This window comes from Sus scrofa, chromosome 7 (genome assembly GCF_054392235.1).
Source record: "Sus scrofa isolate SSC_HxYL_T2T_F1_AM1 chromosome 7, Sscrofa_HxYL_maternal_Yorkshire_Landrace_v2.0, whole genome shotgun sequence".
Classification (NCBI taxonomy): domain Eukaryota; kingdom Metazoa; phylum Chordata; class Mammalia; order Artiodactyla; family Suidae; genus Sus; species Sus scrofa.
Window position 1 is genome coordinate 61040316 of NC_139389.1, and position 25215 is coordinate 61065530.

General features: G+C 42.4%; 1 protein-coding gene and 1 pseudogene across 15 annotated transcripts in view; both read right to left on the bottom strand.

Moving 5' to 3' along the window:
• The window catches only part of PDE8A (phosphodiesterase 8A), a 147796-nt gene that overhangs the window by 43273 nt on the left and 79308 nt on the right, over nt 1-25215 (bottom strand). For 11 of the 15 annotated variants that reach the window (XM_084968504.1, XM_084968509.1, XM_084968503.1 and 8 more), the window contains exons 4-11: nt 22987-23043; nt 21929-21983; nt 16467-16555; nt 9227-9305; nt 6921-7058; nt 4260-4348; nt 2507-2558; nt 2364-2406 (exon numbers count right to left, since the gene is read on the bottom strand). In XM_084968504.1, coding sequence (XP_084824630.1) covers nt 2364-2406; nt 2507-2558; nt 4260-4348; nt 6921-7058; nt 9227-9305; nt 16467-16555; nt 21929-21983; nt 22987-23043 — 602 coding nt within the window. The remainder of the gene's footprint in view (nt 1-2363; nt 2407-2506; nt 2559-4259; nt 4349-6920; nt 7059-9226; nt 9306-16466; nt 16556-21928; nt 21984-22986; nt 23044-25215) is intronic. The other 4 variants (XM_084968512.1, XM_084968514.1, XM_084968513.1 and 1 more) reach the window with 1 other exon arrangement.
• Nucleotides 12373-13354, bottom strand: INSIG2P (insulin induced gene 2 pseudogene; annotated as a pseudogene).

Here is a 25215-nt window from a genome sequence, read left to right on the forward strand (position 1 = left end):
AGGCCCAGTAACTAGTCAGCTGCCCCAGGAACAGCAGCTGCCTTCATCCCTGCACTAATGCTGCTATCTGCCAGGATAAGCTCCATTTTGGGTACAAGGAAGATGGGAACCAGGTCTCTTATGTAAAATGCTGGTACCAGTCTTCAGAGAATTTTCTTGGACACTGTTCAAGAGTCCAGGCATTTGGGGAGCGCCTGCTCAGTATGGAGACCAGGCTCTCAGGGTTTCACTGACCTCCAATCTGCCCTGTCTAGAGCTGATAGTCAGCCCTGTGCTCCCTGCAGCTTCAGACACTGTACCCGCCCCCTGCCCCTGAGAATCTCACTTTCTCCTGATGCAGATAACACTCCTTTCAGGTTTGTGAGGCCAGTATCAATGGCCCAACTCTGGCAGCGAGAATACCTGTAAAATATGCTGAAGCCCTTCCCTGCTCCACACCACCTAGCCCAGAACTCGTCACCTTAGTGGCAAAGACCTTCCTGACCACCTCCTTGTCCCCTGCACTACCCATCCCCCTACTCAAGAAACACAGAACGCAGGTTTCTCGCAGGCAGAGACATCCACTTGGCCTTGCACGTGGTGCTCGTGCACTGAGCTTTCGCTGAACGATGCCCTGGCCTGTTTTCTTCCTCTTACATGGCAAGGTTAGTAGTCTTGTTTCTGGGCCCTCATTCCGTGTAATCTGCTACAGACAGGCTCTAAGAGCTTCTTCGTGCTCAGATGTCTCCATGCTACTCCCTTGCTCAAAAATCCTCAGACTCCCACTGCCTCTGGATGAAAATCCTGATGTTCTACTTGGCATCTAAGGAGGCTTTATGATCCCAACTCCCTTCCACACCAGCCTTTTATACCAGTCAAATTTAAACCCGGCTCTTTCTAGAATATACTCTGTACTTTTCCTCTTCAGTGCCTGTTTTTATCTCTGGAATGCTTTTCCTCCCACGCTTCTCCTCTTACTCAAATCTGCCTCTCCCTGTCTGGAGCTTCTTTCTTCCTCTGAGCCACCATGGCACCACTGGTCCTCCCTCACCGACTTCTGATCACTTGCTATATGTCCTTCGGTATCAATGTGCACTCTTTTTCGACTAAGATGGCTCTTGGGTGTGGAACTGTCCCAGCACATGCTTCAGAGCTTCTGGAGCTGGCTGTCTGGATTCAAGTGCCCGCTCCACCACTTCCTAAGTGGGTATCCCTGGCAAATTATTTGGCCTTTCAGCTCCTTTATCTGTACAAAGGTAACTTCATCTATCAAGTTCCTGCCCCACTGGGTTACTGCAAGTCTTCAGTTAAATACACTGTAAGTTAAGCACTTGGCACAGTGCCTTGTACACAGTAAACACTTAGAAAACCATGTAGCAGAGGTCCCATTGTGGCTCAGTGGTTAACGAACCCGACTAGCATCCATGAGGATTCAGGTTCGATCCCTGGCCTCGCTCCATGGGTTATGGATCTGGCATTGCCATGAAACTGTGGTGCAGGTCACAGATGCAGCTCAGATCCCGCCCTGCTGTGGTTCTGGTGTAGGCCAGCAGCTGTAGCTCTGATCAGACTCCTAGCCTGGGAACCTCTATATGCCACGGGTGCCGCCCTAAAAAAACCAAAAAAAGAAAAGAAAGAAAACCATGTAGGAAACACTCCTAGAATGAAAGAGTGAACTGCTCTGGTATTGCTGAAAGCACATCAACAGCTGAAGGGATGGGAGACAGTCTTTTCCATGGACAGACTAGCTGAGCAACGAGAGGTGCCTGGGAGGGGCAGGGTGCTGTAAAGCATCCACACAGGCTTGATGGGCAGCCTCTGGCATGAAGTTGGAGAGGACCTGCACCATCACAGGTAAAGGCCAGAGTAGGAAGGTGGCTTGCTGAAGCCATGACATACGCTGGAAGGAAAGAGGTGATTCCAAGCTAGGAAAAAACATCTTCAGTAACACAGACATAGGATAAGCAGATGGTGTCCAAGGCACAGTTAGTCCTTATGAGCCAGATACCAAGTAAGGCAGGTCTGATGGGGTCCACCTATCTCCCTGCAGGCTGGAGGTGAAAGTATCTCTGCTAAAGTACTGTACTGTTGTCCCTTAAAGCACAGATCAGGCCAAAAAAGCACACTCCACTCCATAGGTTCATGCACTGAGGAGACCAGTTCTCCCCCCATAGGCTAAGACCCACCCCAGGACACCTGTTGGAACACCCACCAGTGCTCAGGTCCTTTGACTCATAAAGCAGCCTGGGAGTCAGAAATGCTGCCACGGCGCTAGAGAAATACAGTCCTGCCTACACACCAGGCAAGCCTGTCAGAGGGAGGGTCTGTTTTTATTTTTTTTCAAAAGCTCAGTGAACCCTAAGAATGAATATGGGGCACCATACCTGTATGAGTGTCAGACTGAACACATTCAGTTATTTTCTCAGCCTAAAAATGAATTTGAGAAGGCATTAGTTCTGGGTGCCTAGTTATGCAATAAGGGAAATCTTGCTGGGTCCCTGGGGTCCCCAGGGCTCTCCTTACATACCTTACTGTTGCCATTGCACACTCTGATAATGGACACATAGTGTCTAATTTTTCTGCAAGTAGAAAACAATGCATTATTTCCCTCCCGGCTCTCTATTCTGATGGACATGCAGCTTATTTTTCATTATGAATAGAGCATTTCTCTTTCACAATACACACAATGCCTCAAGGAGAGCTATTGTTTGCAGCCAAGGCCACCAATAAACAAACAATAAGCATCTACGAATATTCTCTAGTGTCTCTGTAAAAAAGAAGTTGACTCTTCAGTAAAAACAACAAAATCCTGAGTCATCACAACATACAATAAAAAATACCTATGTTTAAAAAAAGGTACTACATGTTTAACCAGCCAAAGGCCTTCAATTCCTTAACATGTTTTCCTTTTCACAACTCTTTATATTGATGCTCTTCCTCAAGTTTCAACGAACAATCTGCTTATCTCAGAAGCTGCTGACTCTCCTCACTTACTTATTGTTCCTCTGATTTTTTTCAGCTTTTCCCCTTGATAATCCAATCCCTACAAAGTTATCCAAAAAAAATTTGGAAAGGACATAAAAAGGCAAAGAATCAGAACAGAGAGCCCACACAGATCCATCTCCGGGAGGCAATCGCCAACTGGCAGCAAAGCCTGGTGACCAAGCATGTGAGCCATGCAGTCAGCAGAGGTCTGCTGAGCCGAGTACCACCCGGCTGACACCTCACCTCTCTAAGCCTCAGTTTCCTCATCTGTCAGATGGAGATGATCAGTGTTGACCTCATTACCACCGCCACACCTCCTCCTGCTCTTTTGTTCCTTCTTTTGCTTTTGTGATTGAGATCGCATACTAGGTATGATTTTATACTTTCGCATTTATCATAAACATTTCCCCTTATAGTTTAATTATTATCATTTCTAATGGCTGCATGTTTTCTTGTTGGGTATTCTACAATTCATATTCATAATTTTCCACTGTTTGCTTTAAAGATAGACTCTGAGACAAACCATATGAAATTTGTAGGCTCCTGGTATATACTGCCTTCCAATCTGTGGTCACATCTGTTTTCCATGAGTTTCCTTATATGATAGTATTTAAAATACTTTTATCTAGGAGTTCCCGTTGTGGCTCAGTGGTTAGCGAATCCGACTAGGAACCATGAGGTAGCGGGTTCAATCCCTGGCCTTGCTCAGTGGGTTAAGGATCCGGCGTTGTGGTGTAGGTTGCAGACGCAGCTCGGATCCCTCACTGCTGTGACTGTAGCATAGGCCAGCGGCTACAGCTCCAATTCGACCCCTAGCCTGGGAAGCTCCATATGCCGCAGGAGCAGCCCAAGAAATGGCAAAAAGACAAAAAATAATAATAATTTAATAAAATAAAATAAAATACTTTTATCTAGTTCGATACTTCTGGGCAGAAACAGCACATGGGCTATCAAACTAGATAGAAATATTTTAAATATAGGGAGTCTACCAGTGAGTGTTCTTAGCACACAGCTCAGTAAGGTGACATTCGGGATTTAAATATTTTGTATTCTTATATGGATTCACACAGCTTAAGCAAGATGTTGGGATCTGGTGGCTCTGAGTTGCCAGCTGGAGGCGCACGCTGTGACCACGAGGAAGCCACCCTGGAAGTCCATTCTTTGATGATACCTGACCTTGGTGCAAGTCCTTCTTATAAATTTCTGCATACAGTTCTTAATTAAGTATTCAAAGTAAATTCTGCAATAAGTCAAACATGTATGTTGATTGAAGTACTTGTTTTTTTTTCACTTACCCTCCCTGTCCCATGACAGGTATTATCTTCACATTCTGTTGTACATTGTCTCCGTTTTTCTTTCTGGCAGAGTAAATCCCTTGCCACTCCTATAAATGGAATGTAAGCATCTTTACACACTGTGTTCAAAACATAAACCCAGGCGCATTTTTCACCTCAGGTTTCAATTCATTCACTGGGGCCACCAAAGCAATTAGGACAATAAAATCATCCCAAATAGCCCAAACGCAATTTGAGCAAGCTGAAAATTCTTCCTCAACCTCCCAAGTCCATCTCCTCCTAGACTGCCAACAAAAGCCAGCCTAAATGGTCATGTGTTTTCAGTGGCTTTCTGCTTGGCTCTGGGCCCACAGATGAAGCGCACTCTTTCACTTCCACACACAGGATCCTCCTCTCATAACTCCTGACTGCTGTGGTGGTGGTGGTGAGGGAGTGGGGGGAGTGTGGCCTCTGCCCCCTGCATTTGGAGGGGGAGAATCAGGGCTGGGGCAGAGAAGGGTCTATTCTGTGGCCGTAAGCATGGATGGCTGCTACCACCTTCTATGTACTCTTTGCAGGTAGGGTGCGGATGAGGAGATAGCAGCCAGGACTGGGCTCAGGTAGACCTTAAAAGCCAGAGCTGCAATTGCTTTAGTTGTGTGTGCTCTTGATCAGAAAGAATATAGGGACTGCAATCGGGGAGAAGAGGTATGCACAGGCTAATACCACGGTGAGCAAACAAGGGCTACAGGTGGCTCCCTTACTCTTGGGATAGTGGAGAGAAGCCTGGGAAAGAGCTGGGTTCTGCGGCCATCTAAAATGCTCTAAATTCATCCAAAAGTCACCAAGGTCCCTAACTATAAAAATCCCTAAAGCCCACCTAGTGAACTCCTAGTGTATTTCATACCCTTCTTGACCTTCCAGAGTCCCTGGGGATCTAGAGCTGACCCAGGAGAGAAGTGGATCACCATGGCAGCCTTGACAGCTTAGCTCAAGCCTCCTGCCCATACACATACACAAAGTCAATTCTGAAATCACCTGCCTGCAAAAGCGAATGGTAAAAATCTCATCTTTAGACTCCTCTGGGAAAATGGATCCAAGAGAAACCAGGACACTCTGATAGAAGTAAAGGACGGTTACTGACACTTCCTGATACACTTCTGAAAACAATGGGCATCAAGAAAGGACTAAATTTAAAAAACAGCCTGAGAGCCCAGCTTGGTGCTTACTTGCCCTGGAGCAGAAGGGAGGTGCAAGCCTTACTCACTACAGTTCTGAGGGAGAGTGGCCTATGCCTGAAACAGACAAGCACTAGACAGGGATCCCTAGGCAGGAATGGACAGCCCCAAGCAGCCATCTCAGAAGGCTTCAGCAGACAGGTCTAAGAGTTATTTCTGAAGTTCACAATCAAGAGAAATATGGGAAGTTGACTGTGGTGATGTTTGCAAAACTCTGTGAATGTACCAACCACCACTGAATTGTATACTTTAAATGGATGAATTGTATGGTACATGAATTATCTCTCAGTAGAGCTGTTATATACAAAAGGGGGGAGGGAATGTGGGAGACCAATTCAGTCAATCACTCAGCACTCATAAAATATATTTAGGTTTTCCTCCTCCAATCCTTTCTGAACAGATGTGGGCAGCTGCCAGATTCCAGAAGCCAATTTAGCCAAAGCTGGACAGTTCAGCTTATGGAGGACAATGACTCTGCTTGGGTAACAGTTTGCCTGTAAGTTTTCCAGTCAACAATGGAAACAAAATATATTTACTTAATAGAGACCATATTTCTTATCAAAAATACATCCAAAATAATTGTCATAATGGAGTTCTCGTCATGGCTCAGCAGTTAACAAACCCAACCAGTATCCATGAGGATGGATGTTTGATCCCTGGCCTCGGTCAGTGGGTTAAGGATCCGATTTTGCCATGAGCTGTGGTGTAGGTTGCAGATGCAGCTCAGATTCTGCATTGCTGTGGCTGTGGCGAAGGCTGACGGCTACAGCTCCAATGTGATCCCTAGCCTGGGAACCTCATATGCCACAGGTGCAGCCCCAAAAAGACCAAAAAAAAAAAAAAAAAAAAAAAAAAAAAAAATGTCGAATGAATGAAAAGAGGCTTGGAGAGCCAACGGGCTTAGATGTGCTTTGAGAAAGTGTCAACGCATTGGTAATCTTTTATCCAGACCATTTGCCAACATTTACCACTTAGAGAAGATCGACTATTAGAAAGATCAACTTATTACAAAAATGAAAACAAATTTTTTTTAATGGCCACACCAGCAGCATATGGAAGTTCCTGGGCCAGGGACTGAACCTCAGCCACAGCCGCTGTGTCAAGGCCAGATCCTTTAACCCACTGTACCAGGCCAGGGATCGAACTCAGGGCTCCACAGTGACTGGAGCCACAGAAGTTGGATTCTTAACCCACAGTGCCACAGTGGGAACTCCAAAAACAACAACGATTTTAAGTGTCAGAAATGGCTGATCAGGTTATATACTTTCTTGGCCTCAGTTCCCGCATCTGCAAAATGGACACAACAGGATAACACTACCTACACTTCCCCAGGCTCCTGGGAAGAGACCGGAGACTACCTGGTGAGCAACGCTCAGTTAGCACCAAGTCTTCGTCCTTCCCTCTCTGTCATATGAAAGTAACAAAGGGCTGACCTCTTACTTACCTTGCCTATCCTGATGCATGAATTTATAGTGTCAAGCAAATCAGCCTTTTTTTCATTTATAGGCACTTCTGCTAACTCCTTCCCGATTAATTCACCTGACTGATAGCCCATTGTTGTTTCAAATGCCGGATTTGCATACTAGGGACAGACAAAAGAAAACACATCAAGAGAATTACAAGAAATTTTGAAAAGGGACAATCAAAGTTGTTCAACTGAAACCATCATACTTTTTCCTCAGAAAGCTCAGGAGCCTGGCCCTCACTACCATGGTTCCAAAGCCACAGGACCACAACCCTAGAAAAACCCTGGGTCTATAGAACCCTCTGCTCTAGTGACACTGGGCTGGGCTTGCTGCCCTGTTCTCCTGAGACTCCAGGGAGGACAGCAGGCCTGCTGCCACTCAAACACCAGCAGAGGAGAGAAGCAGCATGGAGACTGACCAGGGACTGCTCCCAAAGAGCTGTTTAGAGTATGACACAGTGGATATAAAAAGTACCAGACCAAGAGGCTCAAACACCCAGCCTCTGTGCCAACAAATCACACAACCCCAAGTCTCAGTCTGCACATCTGTTTAATGGGAATGAAACCCTCTGCTCTGGTGACACTGGGCTGGGCTTCTGCCTCTCTCATGATGGAAATGAACAATGTGTTTGGAAAGCAGACTATGAACTAGGAAGTGTTTACAAATGTAAGGCTTTATGGTTAAATTTCAAATAGGACTGTAAGAAGAAAATGTATGGGTAAACTATACATGTGCTAATAATAACAAATAATAACAATGATTAAAGCAATAATTATACTGTTTAAGGTTTATTTTTCTCATTAGGCACTACAGTAAGCACTTTACAGACATTAACTCATTTAGTCTTCAGAACATCCTTACAAAAGGTACATATAGTTGTTGGTGTTAATATTATTCCTATTTAGGAGTTCCCATTTTGGAGCAGCAGAAATGAATCTGACTAGGAACCATGAGGTTGCGGGTTCGATCCCTGGCCTCGCTCAGTGGGTTAAGGATCTGGCATTGCCGTGAGCTATAGTGGAGTTCACAGACTCGGCTCGGATCCTGCATTGCTGTGGCTGTGTGTCGTGTAGGCCGGCAGCTATAGCTCTGATTTGACCCCTAGCCTGGGATCCTCCATATGTCACAGGTGCACCCCATGCCTCAAAAAGCAAAAAAAATAATTATTCCTATTTATACAGATGAGAGAACAGATTCAGACAGATTAAGTAATCTACCCATAGATGCTCAGCAAGGAAGGGGCTGAGGCTGAAAAGAGATCAGACCTGACTTGATACCAAGCCTGGTATCAACCTTTAATTGCTTCCTCAACCACCAGCCCAGGTTGCTTCTCAGGACACCAACTCCTTTTTTTTTTTTTTTTTTTTTTTTGGTCTTTTGGCCTTTTCTAGGGCTGTACCCATGGCATACCGAGGTTCCCAGGCTAGGGGTCGAATTGGAGCTGTACCCGCTGGCCTACGCCAGAGCCATGGCAACTCGGGATCCGAGCCACGTCTGCAACCTACACCACGCTCATGGCAACGCCAGATCCTTAACCCACTGAGCAAGGCCAGGGATCAAACCCACAACCTCATAGTTCCTAGTCGGATTCATTAACCCCGGGACACAAACTCCTGAACGTCAACATCATCAAGTCTTTACCAAGAAAGTCACTAGTCAGATTAAAATGAAGAACTGGAGTGCTCAGAACCAAATCAAAGTAGAGCTAATTCTCTGACAAAAGGAACATTCTTCTGGTACAACTCCCTCTTTTGCTGTTACCTGGAAGTATAAGCCATGTTACTTAAGTCACTTATATGAACCCACTTCACTAATAATGGGTCAGTAATTACTAGTTTATTTTTGAAATTCTGACTAGTTTCCAGGCAATTTCTATAGGTGTAAACAATCTTCAAAACAGTAGAGCATGCGGCCCTACAGTCAGAGCCTTTCCTTGTCGGAATAGTCTCACCCCACCTAACCCCAGAAATAATACTCTGGATAGAAGTCCCTCCTTGCTAAATAAAATGAGCGAGCAAAAAAATGAGAAATAATAAGTGCAAATGCTGTATTTCTACCGAATATTTTCTAGCATATTAACCAATTATTAGAATATTTTCTAACCTATAGGGAGTTTACTTTGAAGTAAATATTTAATAATTTTGTTCTGATAATCCTCTAATAAAAAATTGGTCCCCCTGAACTTCAAAGAGAGAAAAAAAAAATCATACCAGAAGGGTTCAATCCTAAAAATACACATAAGCCAACAAGAAGTCTAGAAGGACAAAATTCCACAATGACAAACCTGTATAATGTGGTCTTCACTTGTAATTTCAATTGCTTCTTGACTTTTCTCTAATGCAGCAAATACTGAGTTACAAGCCCTTTATGGGTAGAAAAGAAAAAGGATTAATGTAAATATTCCAAAGTGTAATACAATCTTGAGAGATAAGACATTCACTTATTTCAAATATGTTCTCTGATCATAAAGGTAACTAATACTAATTCAAGAAAAAGTAGAAGGGAAATAATAAAAAGTGTAAGGAAGAAACAAACACTTGCCACTGTACTACTTGGGATCAGGACTATGCACAAGTTGGTGCCTTTCCTTCCATTCTAAAGACTAGTGGACCAGGTGGATCACACACCAGCATTCAAATCACAGCCCTTCACTGGCTGTGGGACACGTCTGAACCGCCTTGAGTCTCTGTTTTCATCATCTGAAGGGCCCTTGTGAGGACTCCATGAGAAAATGAAGTCAAGAACCCAACACAAAGTCTGGTAGAAAGGAGGCAGCCAATCATTTGCTGCTATCATTTTCTTTTTTTTTTTTTTTTTTTGTTTGCTTTTTAGGGCTGCACCTGCAGCATGTGGAGGTTCCCAGGCTAGGGGTCAAACAGGAGCTATAGCTGCCAGCCTACACCACAGCCAGAGCAACGTCAGATTCAAGCCGAGTCTGTGACCTACACCACAGTTCATGGCAATACCTGATCCTTAACCCACTGAGTGAGGCCAGGGATTGAACCTGCATCTTCATGGATGCTAGTCAGATTCATTAACTGCTAAGCCATGATGGGAACTCCAACAGCTATCATTTTCAATAAATTCCTTTTACAACACTGGGATCATCAAGATCACTAGTTTTGTTCCCTGTTTCCACTTAGCCTTGTATTATAAGCATTCTCCCATGTCCTTCGTGTTTGAAAACACTTCTTAAATGCACAGACAACAAAGGTTTATTTTTTAAATTAGAAAATGCAAATAAATGTAAATGAGATACCATATCATACCGACGAGGACAGCTATAACCAAAGACATATAAAAACAAGTGTTGGTAAGGAGCTCTCATACAGTGCTGGTGGGAACACAAAGTGGTGCAGCTCCCTTGGAGAAGTCCAGCAGTTCCTCAAGCTGCTCAACACAGAGTACCATACGACCCAGCAATTTTACGCCTAGGTAGATACCCAGCAGAAATGAAAACTTAAGTCCATGTAAACACTTATAGTTGTCCAAGAAAATAACTCAAATGTCCATCAGTTGATGAATAGATGGTAAAATCTGGTATAACCATACAGTGGAATATTTTGCAGACATAAAAATATAATTTCCCGTGGTGGTGCAGAGGGTTAAGAACCCAACTAGTATCCATGAGGATGTGGGTTCAATCCCAGGCCTTGTTCAATGGGTTGAGAATCTGGCATTGTCATGAGCTGTGGTGTAGGTTGCAGAGGTGGCTCAGATCTGGCATTGCTGTGGCTGTGGTGTAGGCCAGCAGCTGCAGCTCTAATTCAACTCCTAGCCTGGGAACTTCCATATGCCACAGGTACAGACCTAAAAAGCAAAAAAACAAAAAAACAAAAAAACCCAGAAAAAACAAACCCAAGTCCTGATACATGCCATAATATGGATGAATCTTAAAAGAAGCTAGTGACAAAGGACAACATAGGAGCTCCCATTGTGGCTCAGTGGGTTAAGAACCTGACACAAGTGTCTATGAGGATATGGGATCAATCTCTGCCCTCACTCAGTGTACTATGATCCAACATTACCACAGGCTGTGGTGTAGGTCATAGATGCAGCTCGGATCTGGTGTTGCTATGGCTGTGGCATAGGCCTGTAGCTCGGATTCTGCCCCTAGGCCAGGAGCTTCCATACGCTGCAGGTGCAGTACCAAAAACAAAAGGACCACATATTATAGGATTCTATTTATATGAACCGTCCAGAACAGGGAAATCTATAGAGAGAAAAGTTAGATTAGTGGTTATCTAGGGCTGAAGGTAATGAAAACATTCTAAAATTGTGGCAAAGGTTGTACAACTCTATGAATATACTAAAAGCCATTGATCTGTGCACTTTAAATAGGTGAACTGTATCAAATGTGAATTTATCTCTCAATAAATCTGTTTAAAAATAAATGAGATGAAATTATCTGAAATCTCAATACCTAGACATATCAACTGGTATTCTAAGCAATTTCTGTAATATATGTATTCATAAAAATAGAATCATACTCTAGATTTATGATCTGCTCGTCCCCCTGAACAATATACATTAATGTCTTTCCATATCAGTAATTAAGTGCCTTATCATCACTTTAATATGATGATATTCTACTATAAAGTCATACCATAATTTATTCAACAAATTCCCCATGACCAAACATTTAGGTCGCTTCCAGGTTGTTTCTTGCATATGTCTCAGAAGATGAAAAAAAGAGAGCAACCCGTTCATATAGTGCAGAGATGATAACGATTACAATGCTTTTACATTATTCTTGGTATTACTAAACTGTCTATCTAAATGTGACAAAGCAGCTTAGCCAACAAAAAAAAATGGCTCTTATTTCTTGGCATATAAAAATCAACAGATGATATGTGAATTATGTCTCAATAAAGCTGTTATTTTAATTTTTGGGGGGCTTTTTGGGGGGGAGGTCTTTTTTTCCCCCTTTATTTTAGGGCTGCACATGTGGCATATGGAGTTTCCCAAACTAGGGGTCCAATTGGAGCTGCAGCTGCCAGTCTACACCACAGCCACAGCAACTGGGGATCTGAGCCGCATCTGTGAGCGTCACAGCATCACCAGATCCCTGACCCTCTGAACAAGCCCAGTGATCGAACCAACATCCTCGTGGATACTAGTCGGATTCGTTATTACTGAGAAGCAATAGGAACTCCTAAAGTTGTTAATTAGAAAAAAAGAAGAACCATAAAACAACAAGGAGTAAGTTCCCACCTCTGATATAACAAGCTTAGAGGAAAAAGATCTGTGAGAAGCTCTACTGGGTTTTATCACTCTTTTAATTTTTGTAAATCTGGTAAATAAAAAAATGGCACATCTTTTTCATTTCTTTGATTACTAATGAAGCTGAACATCTTTTCATGTTTATTGGCCATTTATATCTCCTGTAAACTGCTTAATCATGTCCTATTTTTTTATACTGGGTGTTTTTTTTTTTAAAGTAGTGCATATATATTTTACAGTTAAGTCAAATACATACAGGTTTGTACTTGATTTACAGATGAAGAAATCACAGATTGCACTAATATATGTGTGTGTGTGTGTGTGTATAAAGGGCATTTAATCTTGTTTTTCTGAACAAAAGATATATTTTTGCCTTCTTCATTCTTGATGAGATTTTTCTGCGATAACTTTACATTCATACATTGCTAGTTGTCAACCAATGTTTCCCATTGTTATGCCTCCAGCAAAAAATATATAGGGTAACCAAGAATGAACATAGAGAAAATCTGGAGATGTATATTGATAAACACCATTATAGACTAGCAGTTGAGTGACCAAGGTTGCCAAGAAAGCAATTCCTACTCCAAGGCCAAAACCACTTCTAGATCTATCACAAGTCCACCACAGTCCAATGGGACTGTGTGAGAAACAACTGTATGTTGTTATCAAAATCCACTTCAGCGCTGGTGTGATTTATATCAACAAAGACAGCTACACACCGCATTACACTGGACCACTCTCTTTTAAATTTATGTGGTTCTCCTAGATGCCTGTCAATGCAGGGGTATAATAACCCAATCACAGCTGAAGCTGTGCCACAGCACGGTGGTACCCACCATGCCGAGAAAAGATGCTTGCAATCACATCTGGTGGAAAGAGTGTCACGTTTCTCTGAATCTGAAGCAAATTTAACACTGATGCAAGAAATACACCAATAAAAAAGAGGACTACTGCTTGAATCATCAAGTTCACACTCTGGCTAGTCACAGATGAGATAGAGGGACCACACTTTTTGGGTCCAGGTGACTGTGTCTCTCCTTCCGCCACGGTTTCATAGTTCAGTAAGTCAGTAAGAAAAAAAGAAGAAGAAATGGCGACCTAGCTGAAAAGCCAGCTGTCTGAACCAAAGCAGGTTGGCGTTTCAACAGTATTGCATCCGTCCTAAAATAGGACCTACCAGAAATCCTCTTGGCTAGATTCAAAGTTCGATCCACATGGTTTCTGAGTCATAAAACCTAGAACTTTGCAAGTACAATCATTCTAGGTTATTTGCTCACCCCTCTAAATAAAAGCAATCTTTCCTGTGTATAATGGGTGTTTCCATTTTTAAACGGATTAATCAAAGCTCTTAACTATTTAGGATACTAACCTGCCAGTATGTTATTAATGTATTTTTCCCAGTTTATTTTTTGTCTATATTTTTAACGTTATTTAAAGTTGTTGTTTGTCTGCTTCTTACTGAGACAAGGTTAACACTTTTTTTTTTTTTTTTTTTTTTTTTTTGGTCTTTTTGCCATTTCTTGGGCCACTCCCGAGGCATATGGAGGTTTCCAGGCTAGGGGTCCAATCGGAGCTGTAGCCACCGGCCTACGCCAGAGCCACAGCTACGCGGGATCCAAGCCGCGTCTGCGACCTCCACCACAGCTCACGGCAACACCGGATCGTTAACCCACTGAGCAAGGGCAGGGATTGAACCCGCAACCTCATGGTTCCTAGTCGAATTCGTTAACCACTGTGCCACGACAGGAACTCCAAGGTTAACACTCTTATACTGTCTGGTTCTCTTCCTTTATGGAATCTGGCTTTTACGCCATGCTGAGTTTAAAAAGACTTCATCATCCAATGACATGTGTTCATGTATGTTTTTAGTACTTATGTGGCCCTTTTTTTTTTTTTTTTTTGGTCTTTTTAGGGTTGCATCCACAGAATATGGAGGTCCCCAGGCTAGAGGCTGAATCGGAACTGCAGCTGCTGGCCTATGCCACAGCCACAGCAATATGGGATCCAAGCCCCATCTGCGACCTACACCACAGCTCACAGCAATGTCGGATATGTGGCACTACTTTTTAACATTAAGTCTTTAATTCACTCAGTTTATTTGGGGATTGGATGTGAGACTGGGATATAACTTAATTTTCTTTCCAAATAGTTAACAAGTTGTCATGATTCTATTCACTGAAAAGTCCACCGTTTTCTACATGGATTGAAATTGCCATGTTGAACACATATACTTACGTTCTTAATTCTTAGATTCTTAAATATACTCACATCTATTTTTGGACTTTACATTCTAATTTACCAATCTGGAAGGAGCACAAAGTTGCTTATTATAGCTTTTTAGTACATTTTACTATCTGGCAGAACAAGTCTCTATTCTTCCCAGTTCCCCAGCCCCACATTCCCGCCTTCCCCTTGTATTTGCCTACCCCCCTTTATAGTAGACATCTCCCTTTGGCTGTCAGCTGGTGCACAAAGAACAAAGCAGAGCATGAAGAGAGACAAAGAGACAATGAGTTCAGTTTGGCAAATGTGGGCTACAACCTAAAGGACCACTTCTGCCATTTGCTGTGTGTGAGACCTTGAATATAGGTCAGTTAACCTTCCAGAACTCAGCTTCTGCATCTTGATTCGAAAAAAAATAAGCTCTAACTTCTCCTGCTCCATAATTCTGCTCTCCTCTGAGAGAGGATGGTGGCCCAATTCACTGTGGGAGCACTGAAGCCAGGCTGCGGAAGACCCAGGAGAGAGAGACAAGGTAGACCCCAGGCCAACCATCCATCCCAAGTTTTCCTGACCACCAAAAGGAGCTTTTCTGCAGGCTTCCTTAGCTGCAAAACATCTCTGCTTGGCAGCACTTCTTTGCTACCTCATATTTCATTTCACTTTTCTCTATGAAGTATTTCTCCTCCCTGCAAGTAGAATCTTGTGGTATCCCTACTAATCTTTTTTTTTTTTTTTTTTTTTTTTTTTTTGGGCTTTTTAGGGCTGCATCCACAGCATGTGTAGGTTCCCAGGCTAGGGGTCAAATCGGAGCTGCAGCTGCTGGCCTACACCACAGCCATAGCAACACAGGATACCAGCTGAGTCTGCGACCTACACCACAGCTCATGGATGCCCAACCCACTAATTGAGGCCAGGGATTGAACCCGAATCCTCACAGATACTAGTCAGATTGTTTCCACTGTGCCTCGATGGGAACTCCTCCTACTAATCTTAATACTCCAAATTCTGATCCCATTATCTCTGTCTTGGGTACATACAAACAGAATGACTTTATTCTCTTTTTGATCCTGGTAAAAGGAAATGTTAAAAGAATAGCAGACCACCCAAAAAAGAGACTTAGGATGAAATAGAGCTACTGACATTTTTTTCACTTCTGTCAACCTCATATAATTTTACTATTTTTTCTACTTTTCTCACTCTACAAAGAACCAGGTTTCCACTCATTTCACATTAAAAAAAAAAAAAAACCTATTTATCAAGAGCAAATTACAAAATGCTATTATGCAGAAAAAACATCACCTATCAGAAACAATGTTAAGGGTTGAGGGGTGTGTGTGTGTGTGTGTGTGTGTGAGCGTGCGTGCGCACGCATGTATGATAAAAGTAAAAATTTTTTTTGTGGTTTCCAAAGGAGACAGGTTGGGGGGGTGGGGGGAGGCACTGAGGGTTTAGGATGGAAATGCTATAAAATTTGGTTGTGATGATTGTTGTACACCTATAAATATAATAACATTGAGTGAAAAAAAAGTAAAAATTTTTTAAATTAAAAAACAAAACAGATAATTCAGTATATATACTTTTACATCCTGCTTTTTCATTTGCTATTATTTTGGAGGCTCACCTTTTTTTTTTTTTTTTTGCTTTTTAGGGCCACACCCTTGGCATATGGAGGTTCCTAGGCTAGGAGCTGAATCGGAGCTGCAGCTGCCAGCCTACATACACCACAGCCACAGCAACACATAATCTGAGCTGCATTTGCGAACTTCACCACAGCTCACAGCAATGCCAGATCCTTAACCCACTGAGCAAGGCCAGGGATTGAACCCATAACTGACCCACAATGGAAACTCCTGGAGCCTCATCTTTAAATATTTAGTCTCTAATCACTAATTCGACCAACTGTTAGACATCCAAGCAGACTCCAAAAGTCTATGTGAGGAGAGATGCCTTCCTGCCACCCATTCCATCTTAGCAGGAGTTCAGTAACAGCCAAAGTGTAGCTGCCCACAGCCAAAGTCCTCACTTGCAACCATGCCCTATGTGGTATGGTGGGGGCTTTCCAGAAGCAGCAGAATTACCTGAGTTTCAGCTGTGATCGCACCTCTCCAAATTCCAGCTGGAGCAGTTCATTGTAACAGGCCATGAGGCTGGGGTTTTCTACATACCTCTACAAACAGAAAGGGGATTTTGTGGATAAACACATGTGTACTTTTAAATTATTATATACATATATAAAAATAATTCTTTCCAACAGACTTCTCAACTTGTTACCTGAAATCTGAAAAATAATTTATCTTTAATGAAGAACAGGAAGTAAGAGGTGAAAACTTATGGGTACTAAATTAGCTTTTAAAAGATAGGACTTGTACATTATCTGAGAATGAAACCACTGGGTTATACACTTTAAGTGGCTGACCTGATCAACCATACCTCAATAAAGGAAAAAAAAAGAAAGACAGAAAGGGCAAGATAATTGCTGGAAAGAGAAAAAATAAAATAAAAAACATTTAAAAAATAAATTAACTCATGGAAATAACCTAAGTGTCCATTGACAGATGAATGGATCAGAAGATGTGGTATATATATGCAATGGAATACTCTCAGTCACAAAAAAGAACAAAATAATACCATTTGCAGCAACATTGATGGAACTAGAGACTCTCATATTAAATAAGTGAGAATGAGAAAGACAAATACCATATGATATCACTTATATGTGGGATCTAAAATATGGCACAATGAGCCTATCTACGAACAAAAACAAACTCATGGACAGGGAGAACTGTGGTTGCCAAGGCGGAAGGGGAGGGAGCAGGATGGACTGGGAGTTTGGGGTTAATAGACACAAACTGTTGCACTTGGAGTGGATAAGCAGTGAGGTCCTGCTGTACAGCACAGGGAACTACATCCAATCACTTGTGATGGAACATGATGGAAGATAATATGAGAAAAAGAATGTGTGTGTGTGTGTATATATATATATGTATAACTGGGTCACTTTGTGCTACACCATAATTGACAAAATACTGTAAATCAACTATAATAAAAATTTTCAAAATTAAAAAAAACTACAGCATAACGTTCAATGGAATAGCATGCAGCTATTAAAAAGAATGACATGAATATTTGTTCATATGAATGATGTATGAGATGTATGTCAAGTGAAATGAGGAAATAGAAGACTATTATAATTATTTTATGTATATCTTTTATTAAAATAATATTACATCAAGTTTAAAATAAAATAGTGGAACCACATCATGATATATGAATGGTATCTCAATAATTAAATAAATGGAATTAGAAAAGAAGAGGGCTTAGGGCTACTTTTCTTTCAATGCCTTGAAGAGGATTTTTGGTGTCTGCATGTCAGTAGCAGAGCCTAGAAAATGCAAAAGGCAGAAATTTATTAATAAAGTTTTATTTATATTAACTTTCAGAGACTATTCACTTATTTAAGAGGAGTATGTTGTCCTCTTTCAAGTTGAACAAGCTCATGGAAAGCAAAAGTATGCTTGCACATCACTTTGCAGCTGTATTTCACAAAGATCACTCCTACTTGGAAAACATTTTCCTACACTAACTTTAAACAGCAGCTTAACTAAGCCAACAAAGCATTACTGTTCACAGAGGAGGTACTGGCAGAGCCATGGCTTTGCCCAGTCTTCTCTCAATGCTGTGCACTGTAACTATTTTGTATAATAACCTTTACATAATGAACATATCTCAACAAAGCAAGTTATGTACAATGAGAAGGCTGAACTTCTTTGTATGTAACTTGAATTTCCACCACCAAATTGTATATTTCATGAAGACATCTTAGAAGTAAGTCACTGTCTTCTGTCACGTAGTTGCATTCAGATATAAAAAATGTTTGAGTTCTTGTCCTGGCTCAGTGGTAATCAACCTGACTAGTATCCATGAGGATGCAGGTTCGATCCCTGGCCAGCTCCCATCCACTGAGATGGGGAGAAGAGTGCTAGCCCTGCTGCTCACCCCTGTCAGCCATGACCCCACAAGAACACCCAAGAATGCTGCCCACCTGCAGAGGTGCCTACTGCTGACCAGGCAGGAATGGGGAGGAGAGATTTCTGGGCATAGTGCTTGTGCCCCTACCAGTAGACAAGGGGTGGGGACTTGAGAGGGATGGGGGTACGCAGCTGTCCAAGTGCTTGCCTGGCCTCACCTAGTTGGCAGGCAAGATCTTGGGACATGGAGCCATGTGTATTATGTATAATGGCCTCCCATGCATGCAACCAGAATTTTCACTGGGTGTGAATATACATATCCAAACTTTTTTACCCTAAAGGTGGACATCAAGGTTAAAAAACACACAAGTGACTCAAAGTAGAGCATCTTGCTCCTGCTCTCTGCCCTTCCCCTTCACTACCTCTGCTTTGTTCTGTATGTCTAAATATCCTGTCTTTCCTGCCCTTTTCCAACTTCCATTCATGTCCCAAACATTCCATTGGGGCGGGGGGGGGAAGAAGAGCATCACTTCAGCAATCAGGCTGCTACTCCCTCTGCTTAAACAGCAGCTGGTCTCCTCTTCCAACACAACCCACAAAAGGGGCTGGGGCCACAAATCCTGCCAACTCCTGAGCTGACTCAACCTCACTTTCTCCACAGCATAACACGCCCACCATGCTGGGCCCCATCCAGTGCTTCTCAACCCGTGGCTGCATATTAGAATCCCCTGCAATCTTAAAAAATAATACCAACATGCAGGCCCCTCCTCACACCAACTACAACATATCTCCAGGGGAACTTTTTGGGGCATTCCTAATGCACAGCCTGTGTTGAGAGATAACCAAACCTAACCTTTGAGATCTTGAGTCAGCAAATGCTCAACTGCTAAGTCCAACTGAGGAGGCAAGCAAGTCTCCACCCACTCTGAAATCTGGAAGTATAGCCAATCCACAAAAGAGCTGACCGTCCCCTGAATCCCAGAAATCTCACTGCAGTGATGGCTTTCACGTCTAGGGCTAGCCTCCAGCCTGGGCCCCACTGCCCACCAGCCATGAGACGTGGGAGAATCACCTTCCCTCTAGGTCAAGATGCTCTGCTCTGCCTCAGTGCTCTCTGTCACCTTGAAATCCTTTTGTTACATGAAGGTACAGGACTCTGCATGAGAAGGTTAGCTACCATGTGGGGTCTCTGAGGACTGGATTTGTCACTTACGAAGTGGTGAGTGTGCTGATACCTCCATATTTCCTAAGTCGGTGACCTCTAAAATGACTATCTTAAATCTTTTATGTTTTTTGCATGGAAGTGTTTTCACAGGGACATGTACCTAACCGTGGTTCCAATAAAAGCTTCAGAGGACACCCTGATTTAGTAGCACAGGTGAGGAGTTCCCATTGTGGCTCAATGGGTTACAGACCTGACTAGTATCCATGAGGACGTGGATTTGATCCCTGGCCTCGCTCTGTGGGTTAAAGATGCGGCGTTGCCATGATCTGTGGGGTAGGTCATAGACACGGTTCAGATCCTGTGTTGCTTATAGCTGTGGCATAGGCCAGTGGCTACAGCTCTGATTCAAACCCTAGTCTTGGAACTTCCATGTGCTGTGGGTGTGGCCCTGAAAAGATAAAAGACAACAACAACAAAAAAAATTATAAAAAGGAAGATCTAGAGAAAGAGGGAGGCAGAGGGGAGAGCGTGCAGCAAACAGCAGGCTCACTGCTCAGCACCTCTCCTCTCCACGGCTTTCTCCCTCATCTGCAAGTTTCTGTTCTGGCTCATTTGTTGTACAGTCGACGTCCTTACTCAATTACTTTCCTCAGATAGGGCTTCTGGGGAACAAACATCTATGAATTTTATGTATATCCCCCAGAAGAGTATCTCTTTTGCCCTGAAGGGCAAACAGTAACTTGACTGAGTGTATGACTCTCAGGTTGCAGTCCTTTTCTCACTGTAATCTCTAATTGGATGAGACACTATTATTGGTCTTTTACATAGTAAGTATGGGTTTATATCGGCCCCATATTCACATTTTCCTGTTTCTCATTCCTCCTTGTCTTTCAGGCCTCCCACTTGGGATTTATCTTGCTTCTGCTTGAAGTACATCCTTAACAATTTCCTTGTGAGAATCTGCGAATTGCAAACTGCCTCAATTTTCATATTTCTCAAAGTCTTTATTTCACCCTCATTTTAAAAAGTATTTATACTAGGTATAACCTTCTAGGTTGGCAGTTATTTTTTTTAATCCCATTGAAAATATTTTCCCACTGTTTTCCATTTTCCATTTATTGCTGAGAAGCTAGCTATTAGTTTGCCATTCCTTTGAAGGTGGTATTTTTTCTCTCTGATTTCAGAATCTTCTCTGTTTTGTTTTTTTCACTTCCTGTGTCCTCTTTTTATTTACTCTACTTTGCAATTTTAGAAACTCTGGACTCTCTCTTTCATCAGTTCTGGAAAATTCTCTCCATACACACTGCCCCATTCTCTCTCCTGTCCTTCTGCAACCCCAGTTACATATATGCTAAACCTATGTACTCTACCACATTTCTAAACCTCTCTAACTTATTTTCTATTACTGTATCTTTGTGCTAGACAGTGGATATTTTCTTCTGATCTACTAAGTTTTAAATTTTTCAGTTATTATGTGTGCATTTCTCAAAATTCAATTATGTTCTGCTTAAAATTTATGTCACTTTTTATAGCTTCCTATTCCTTACAGATATTACCAAGCTTGTCTTTATTTCTTTACATACAATAAGCATAATTGCTTTATAAACCATGTCTGATCATTCTGATTTCTTAGGAGAGTGGGAGTCTGTCCTGCTGCCTTTTTCCCCTTGCTAGTTCTCACTTGCAATGTTATCTCCTTGTGGACTGGTTAGCACTGACTGAGTGCTGCCTGCTGACCTGGAATGATTATTTGAAGAAATTCTCTGAGGCCAAAGAAGAAGGTGTCTTCCTCTGGGAGGATGTGTATTTGCTTCTGCCAGATACCTGGGAGTGCCACCACCCAGAATCACTTTAATTAAATCAAGGGTGAGGTTTCTGGACTACCTCATTGCTATTAATTTAGGCTGCAAATCTACCCTAAAGATCAGCCTCACATAAGCTCTTTCCATCATGATTCCTGAGGCTCCTTGGCAAAGCTGACCAAAGCCTTCAGAAGCCTTTTGGCATGAGAGAAACCAACAGGTTGGAGCTGCTAAGGCTAAAGAGAAAGGAAGCTATGCTGGGGTGGCCTTATTTTCAGAATCCTGAACTAGCTTTAAAGTTGTGCATATACATGTAAGCATTAAAACAACATATCTTATGGTATGACTTTTAACAAGTCAGCCATTAAAGAAGATTTTATTACGTTTAGATGACTTTAGCAGGCATGGTTTTGAGAGACCAAGAAAGCAAAGTGTTGTGGATTATTAGATTACTAGATTATAAAGTTAAACCAAACTATAACACAGCACAAGGACAACATTTTTTTTTCTTTGAATTAATTCAAAACTATTGCTGAGCTCTAAAGTGAAATAAAATAATTTCTCGTGCTGAATTATACTTGCGTAAAAAAGAAGTAGGTACATACCCTTGTAAAGCCAGCAGCAATGAGGGACATTACAGATGACTCATCTCTATCCACCCTTCAAAAGAACACAGTAAATGGTTAAGACAGTTTTTATCAATTATATTTCACATCGTTATTCACTAATTTACATAATATTATCATTGTCATACAATGACTACTTTTAGGTGAATTAGATTAATACACATTCATTAAGATGAAAATAGTTTTCTGTTTTCACATTTGGCTTTTTGGCAGTATATAGCAATGCTTTAAATACTGAGATTACACTAGGATTACAGCCAGGATACAGGAATGATTACAGCCAGGATACAGGAATGACCATATATCTACTTGATACATAAAAATTTTAATTTAATATAAATTATTTCCATTCTTTCCTTATCCCCAATTAAAAAATATTAGATTTCCCCCAATTATGTATAATTCAAAACCTCATAGATATGTAGTATTAGGAGCCCATAGGAAATACACCTGGAAAAACATTCATACATACTTTAGGAATGGAATTCTCTTGTGGTTTGCCTATTTCTAAAGTGAAAGGCAACCCAAAATCACAAGACCGAGTGAGAGAATACAAACGCCCACCATGAATTTAACTGGCAAAGTGAAAGAAAATAAGAAAAAACAGAAAAAAAAAGGTCAAACTAAAAAGGGTGATGCCTGTCACAACCTGCAAACTGTTACTTAAGCCCCTGTTATGAGCAAGCATTACACTGACATCTGAATTTCAATATAAAAAAAAAAAAAAAAAAGGAGTTCCTGTTGTGGCTCAGGGGTAACAAACCCAACTAGTATCCATGAGGGAACAGGTTCGATCCCTGGCCTCATTGAGTGGTTTCCGAATCCAGCGCTGCCATGAGCTGTGGTATAGGTCACAGACAGGACTTGAATCCCACACTGCTGTGGCTGTGGTATAGGCTGGTAGCTACAGCTCTGATTCGAACCCTAGCTTGGGAACCTCCATATGCCATGGGTACAGCCCAAAAAGACAAAAAAAAAAAAAAAAAAAAAAAAAAGACAAAAAGAAAAAGAAAGAAAGAAGAAAAGAAAAATCTTACCTTCGTACTACACCAATAATAACTGTGTTTTCTGACAGTTTTGATGATCTGATAGACCTTTAAAAAAAAGTTTTTAAAATAAATATAAAGCTATTAAAAAATCACACCTAATTTTGGTAGAATAATTAAAGTTGGGGGAGAGGGAGAGCAAAAGACCTCTTCATACTCTGGATTCGCCTTTTTTGGCCACTTGATCTTCTTCTCTTTTGGGGACAATCCTAACTAGTGCCCTGTGCTAACCCCAACAACTATGAGGTGTGAAGATAACAGCTAGCTGAGATGATGTGCCTTCTACCTGATCTGGTCTTTGTTAACCTAAGCTGTTTCAGATGGAGAATTTTCCCTCCCTGGGGCTTACATGAGAGGGCTTGTCCCTTCCTACCAAAGGAAATTGAAGGTTTATGTGTATCACCACAAGCCAATGGCTACGATTACAGTGGGGGAGGGGGGAGTTAAGAAGCCCAAGGGTCGGCTCTCCACTGTATTCTAAGCGGTACAAAGAAGAGTTTTCAGGTAGAATGCAGGCAAAAACAGTAACAATAAATACTCAACACAAGGAAATGCAAGATATTCTTATCAGTCAGGAAGAGGAAAATCAATACCTGATAGGAAAAATTAAGAATAGAAGACACCCCATTGAAATTACCCAAGGAGTGAGTATGAGGCTGCCCACAGGAACTGAATTCAACCCTTTTGGAGAAGCAGCTCCCCAGGAAGCCATGGGGAATGAAAATCCCGCTAAGAGCTCAGGAAGGGTGAGATAAATGTAACAGAGAGGAGTAAAAGGAAAAGACATAGCTCCACTGGAGATATGCAATGACTCTGACCGTCCTAACTGGGGGAAAGGACTCTGGAGAAGAAGAACCAGGCCACAGGAGGGAGGAGGAAATAGCCTCAGCCTGGAAGGAAGTGGATGCTCACAGAAGGGTGACTTCAGAGGGAGGGAAATGGAGAGGACCAGACCCAGACTGCCCAGCAGTCAGAAGCGTGCTGGCCTCCTGGAGAATGTGTCCAGGGTGGGACAGAGGACAGCCGAGACTCACTACATTACTCAGTTCTGCTAGTTCAAGAATCACTCGTGTCACTTCTGAATCATACAACTCAGGAAGTGATTTGAGCGACCACTTCTCAATTCTCCCAGGGATGGTATATAACACAACCATTCTATATGCATAAGAGAGAAGTCAATTCATCATCTACAATGGATGCCTCAGTTTGGGCATAATTTTTCTGTAAAGGGCCAGAGAGCAAATATTTCAGGCTTTCTGGGCCATCACAACTATTCAATCCTGCCACTGTAGCATGAAAGGCAGCCACAGACAATACATAAATGAAAGGGCCTATCTCTGTTCCCCTTTGCCTACTCCTGCCTTAGGGGCACTGGGCTTCATTTTCTCATGGAGCTCAGGTTGAGAAGAGGTTACAGTCCAGCAATGGATGCAGACTAGATCTGGGGTAGGAGAGTTGCTCAGGGATGGAAAAGCAGCCCTAGGGACCAGCCAGATCTCTCATGGGCCATGTGGCTGGCACCCCTCTCTCTCCCCGTCCCTCTCTCCCACACCCTCCCTCTCTTCTGTCAACATTTCTACTGTCTACTCTGTTCCTCCAGCTTCCATATGCCTACTGTCTACAGAGGGAGCCAAACCTAAAGGGCACTCACTGCATGGCTCAACCAGAAGAGCCCTCTCAATAGGTCACTGCAGGGCTTGCTGACCAAGTGCCAAGCCCTGGTCCAACCATGGTCTCTCTGCCTGGAGAAAAACCAAGCTCACCTTCCTAGAGAAGCAGCCACAAGAAAGGCTGTTCAAGCTCAGAAAGGTCACTGGCATGGCAGACACCCACAAACAAAGCCGACTCACTTTTCAAACTTGTTGACTAATATTCACCCTAGCAGTAATCTTAAGAAGGAATGAATGACATGGACTCACAAATGGTATTGCCATGACTTCTTAGGATACTGTATTTGTTCTTACAGTTTATCCTTCTACTGTATCATAAAGAGTTAGAGGAGTTCCCGTCGTGGCGCAGTGGTTAACGAATTCGACTAGGAACCATGAGGTTGAGGGTTCGGTCCCTGCCCTTGCTCAGTGGGTTAACGATCCGGTGTTGCCGTGAGCTGTGGTGTAGGTTGCAGACGCGGCTTGGATCCCGCGTTACTGTGGCTCTGGCGTAGGCCAGTGGCTACAGCTCCGATTCGACCCCTAGCCTGGGAACCTCCATATGCCGAGG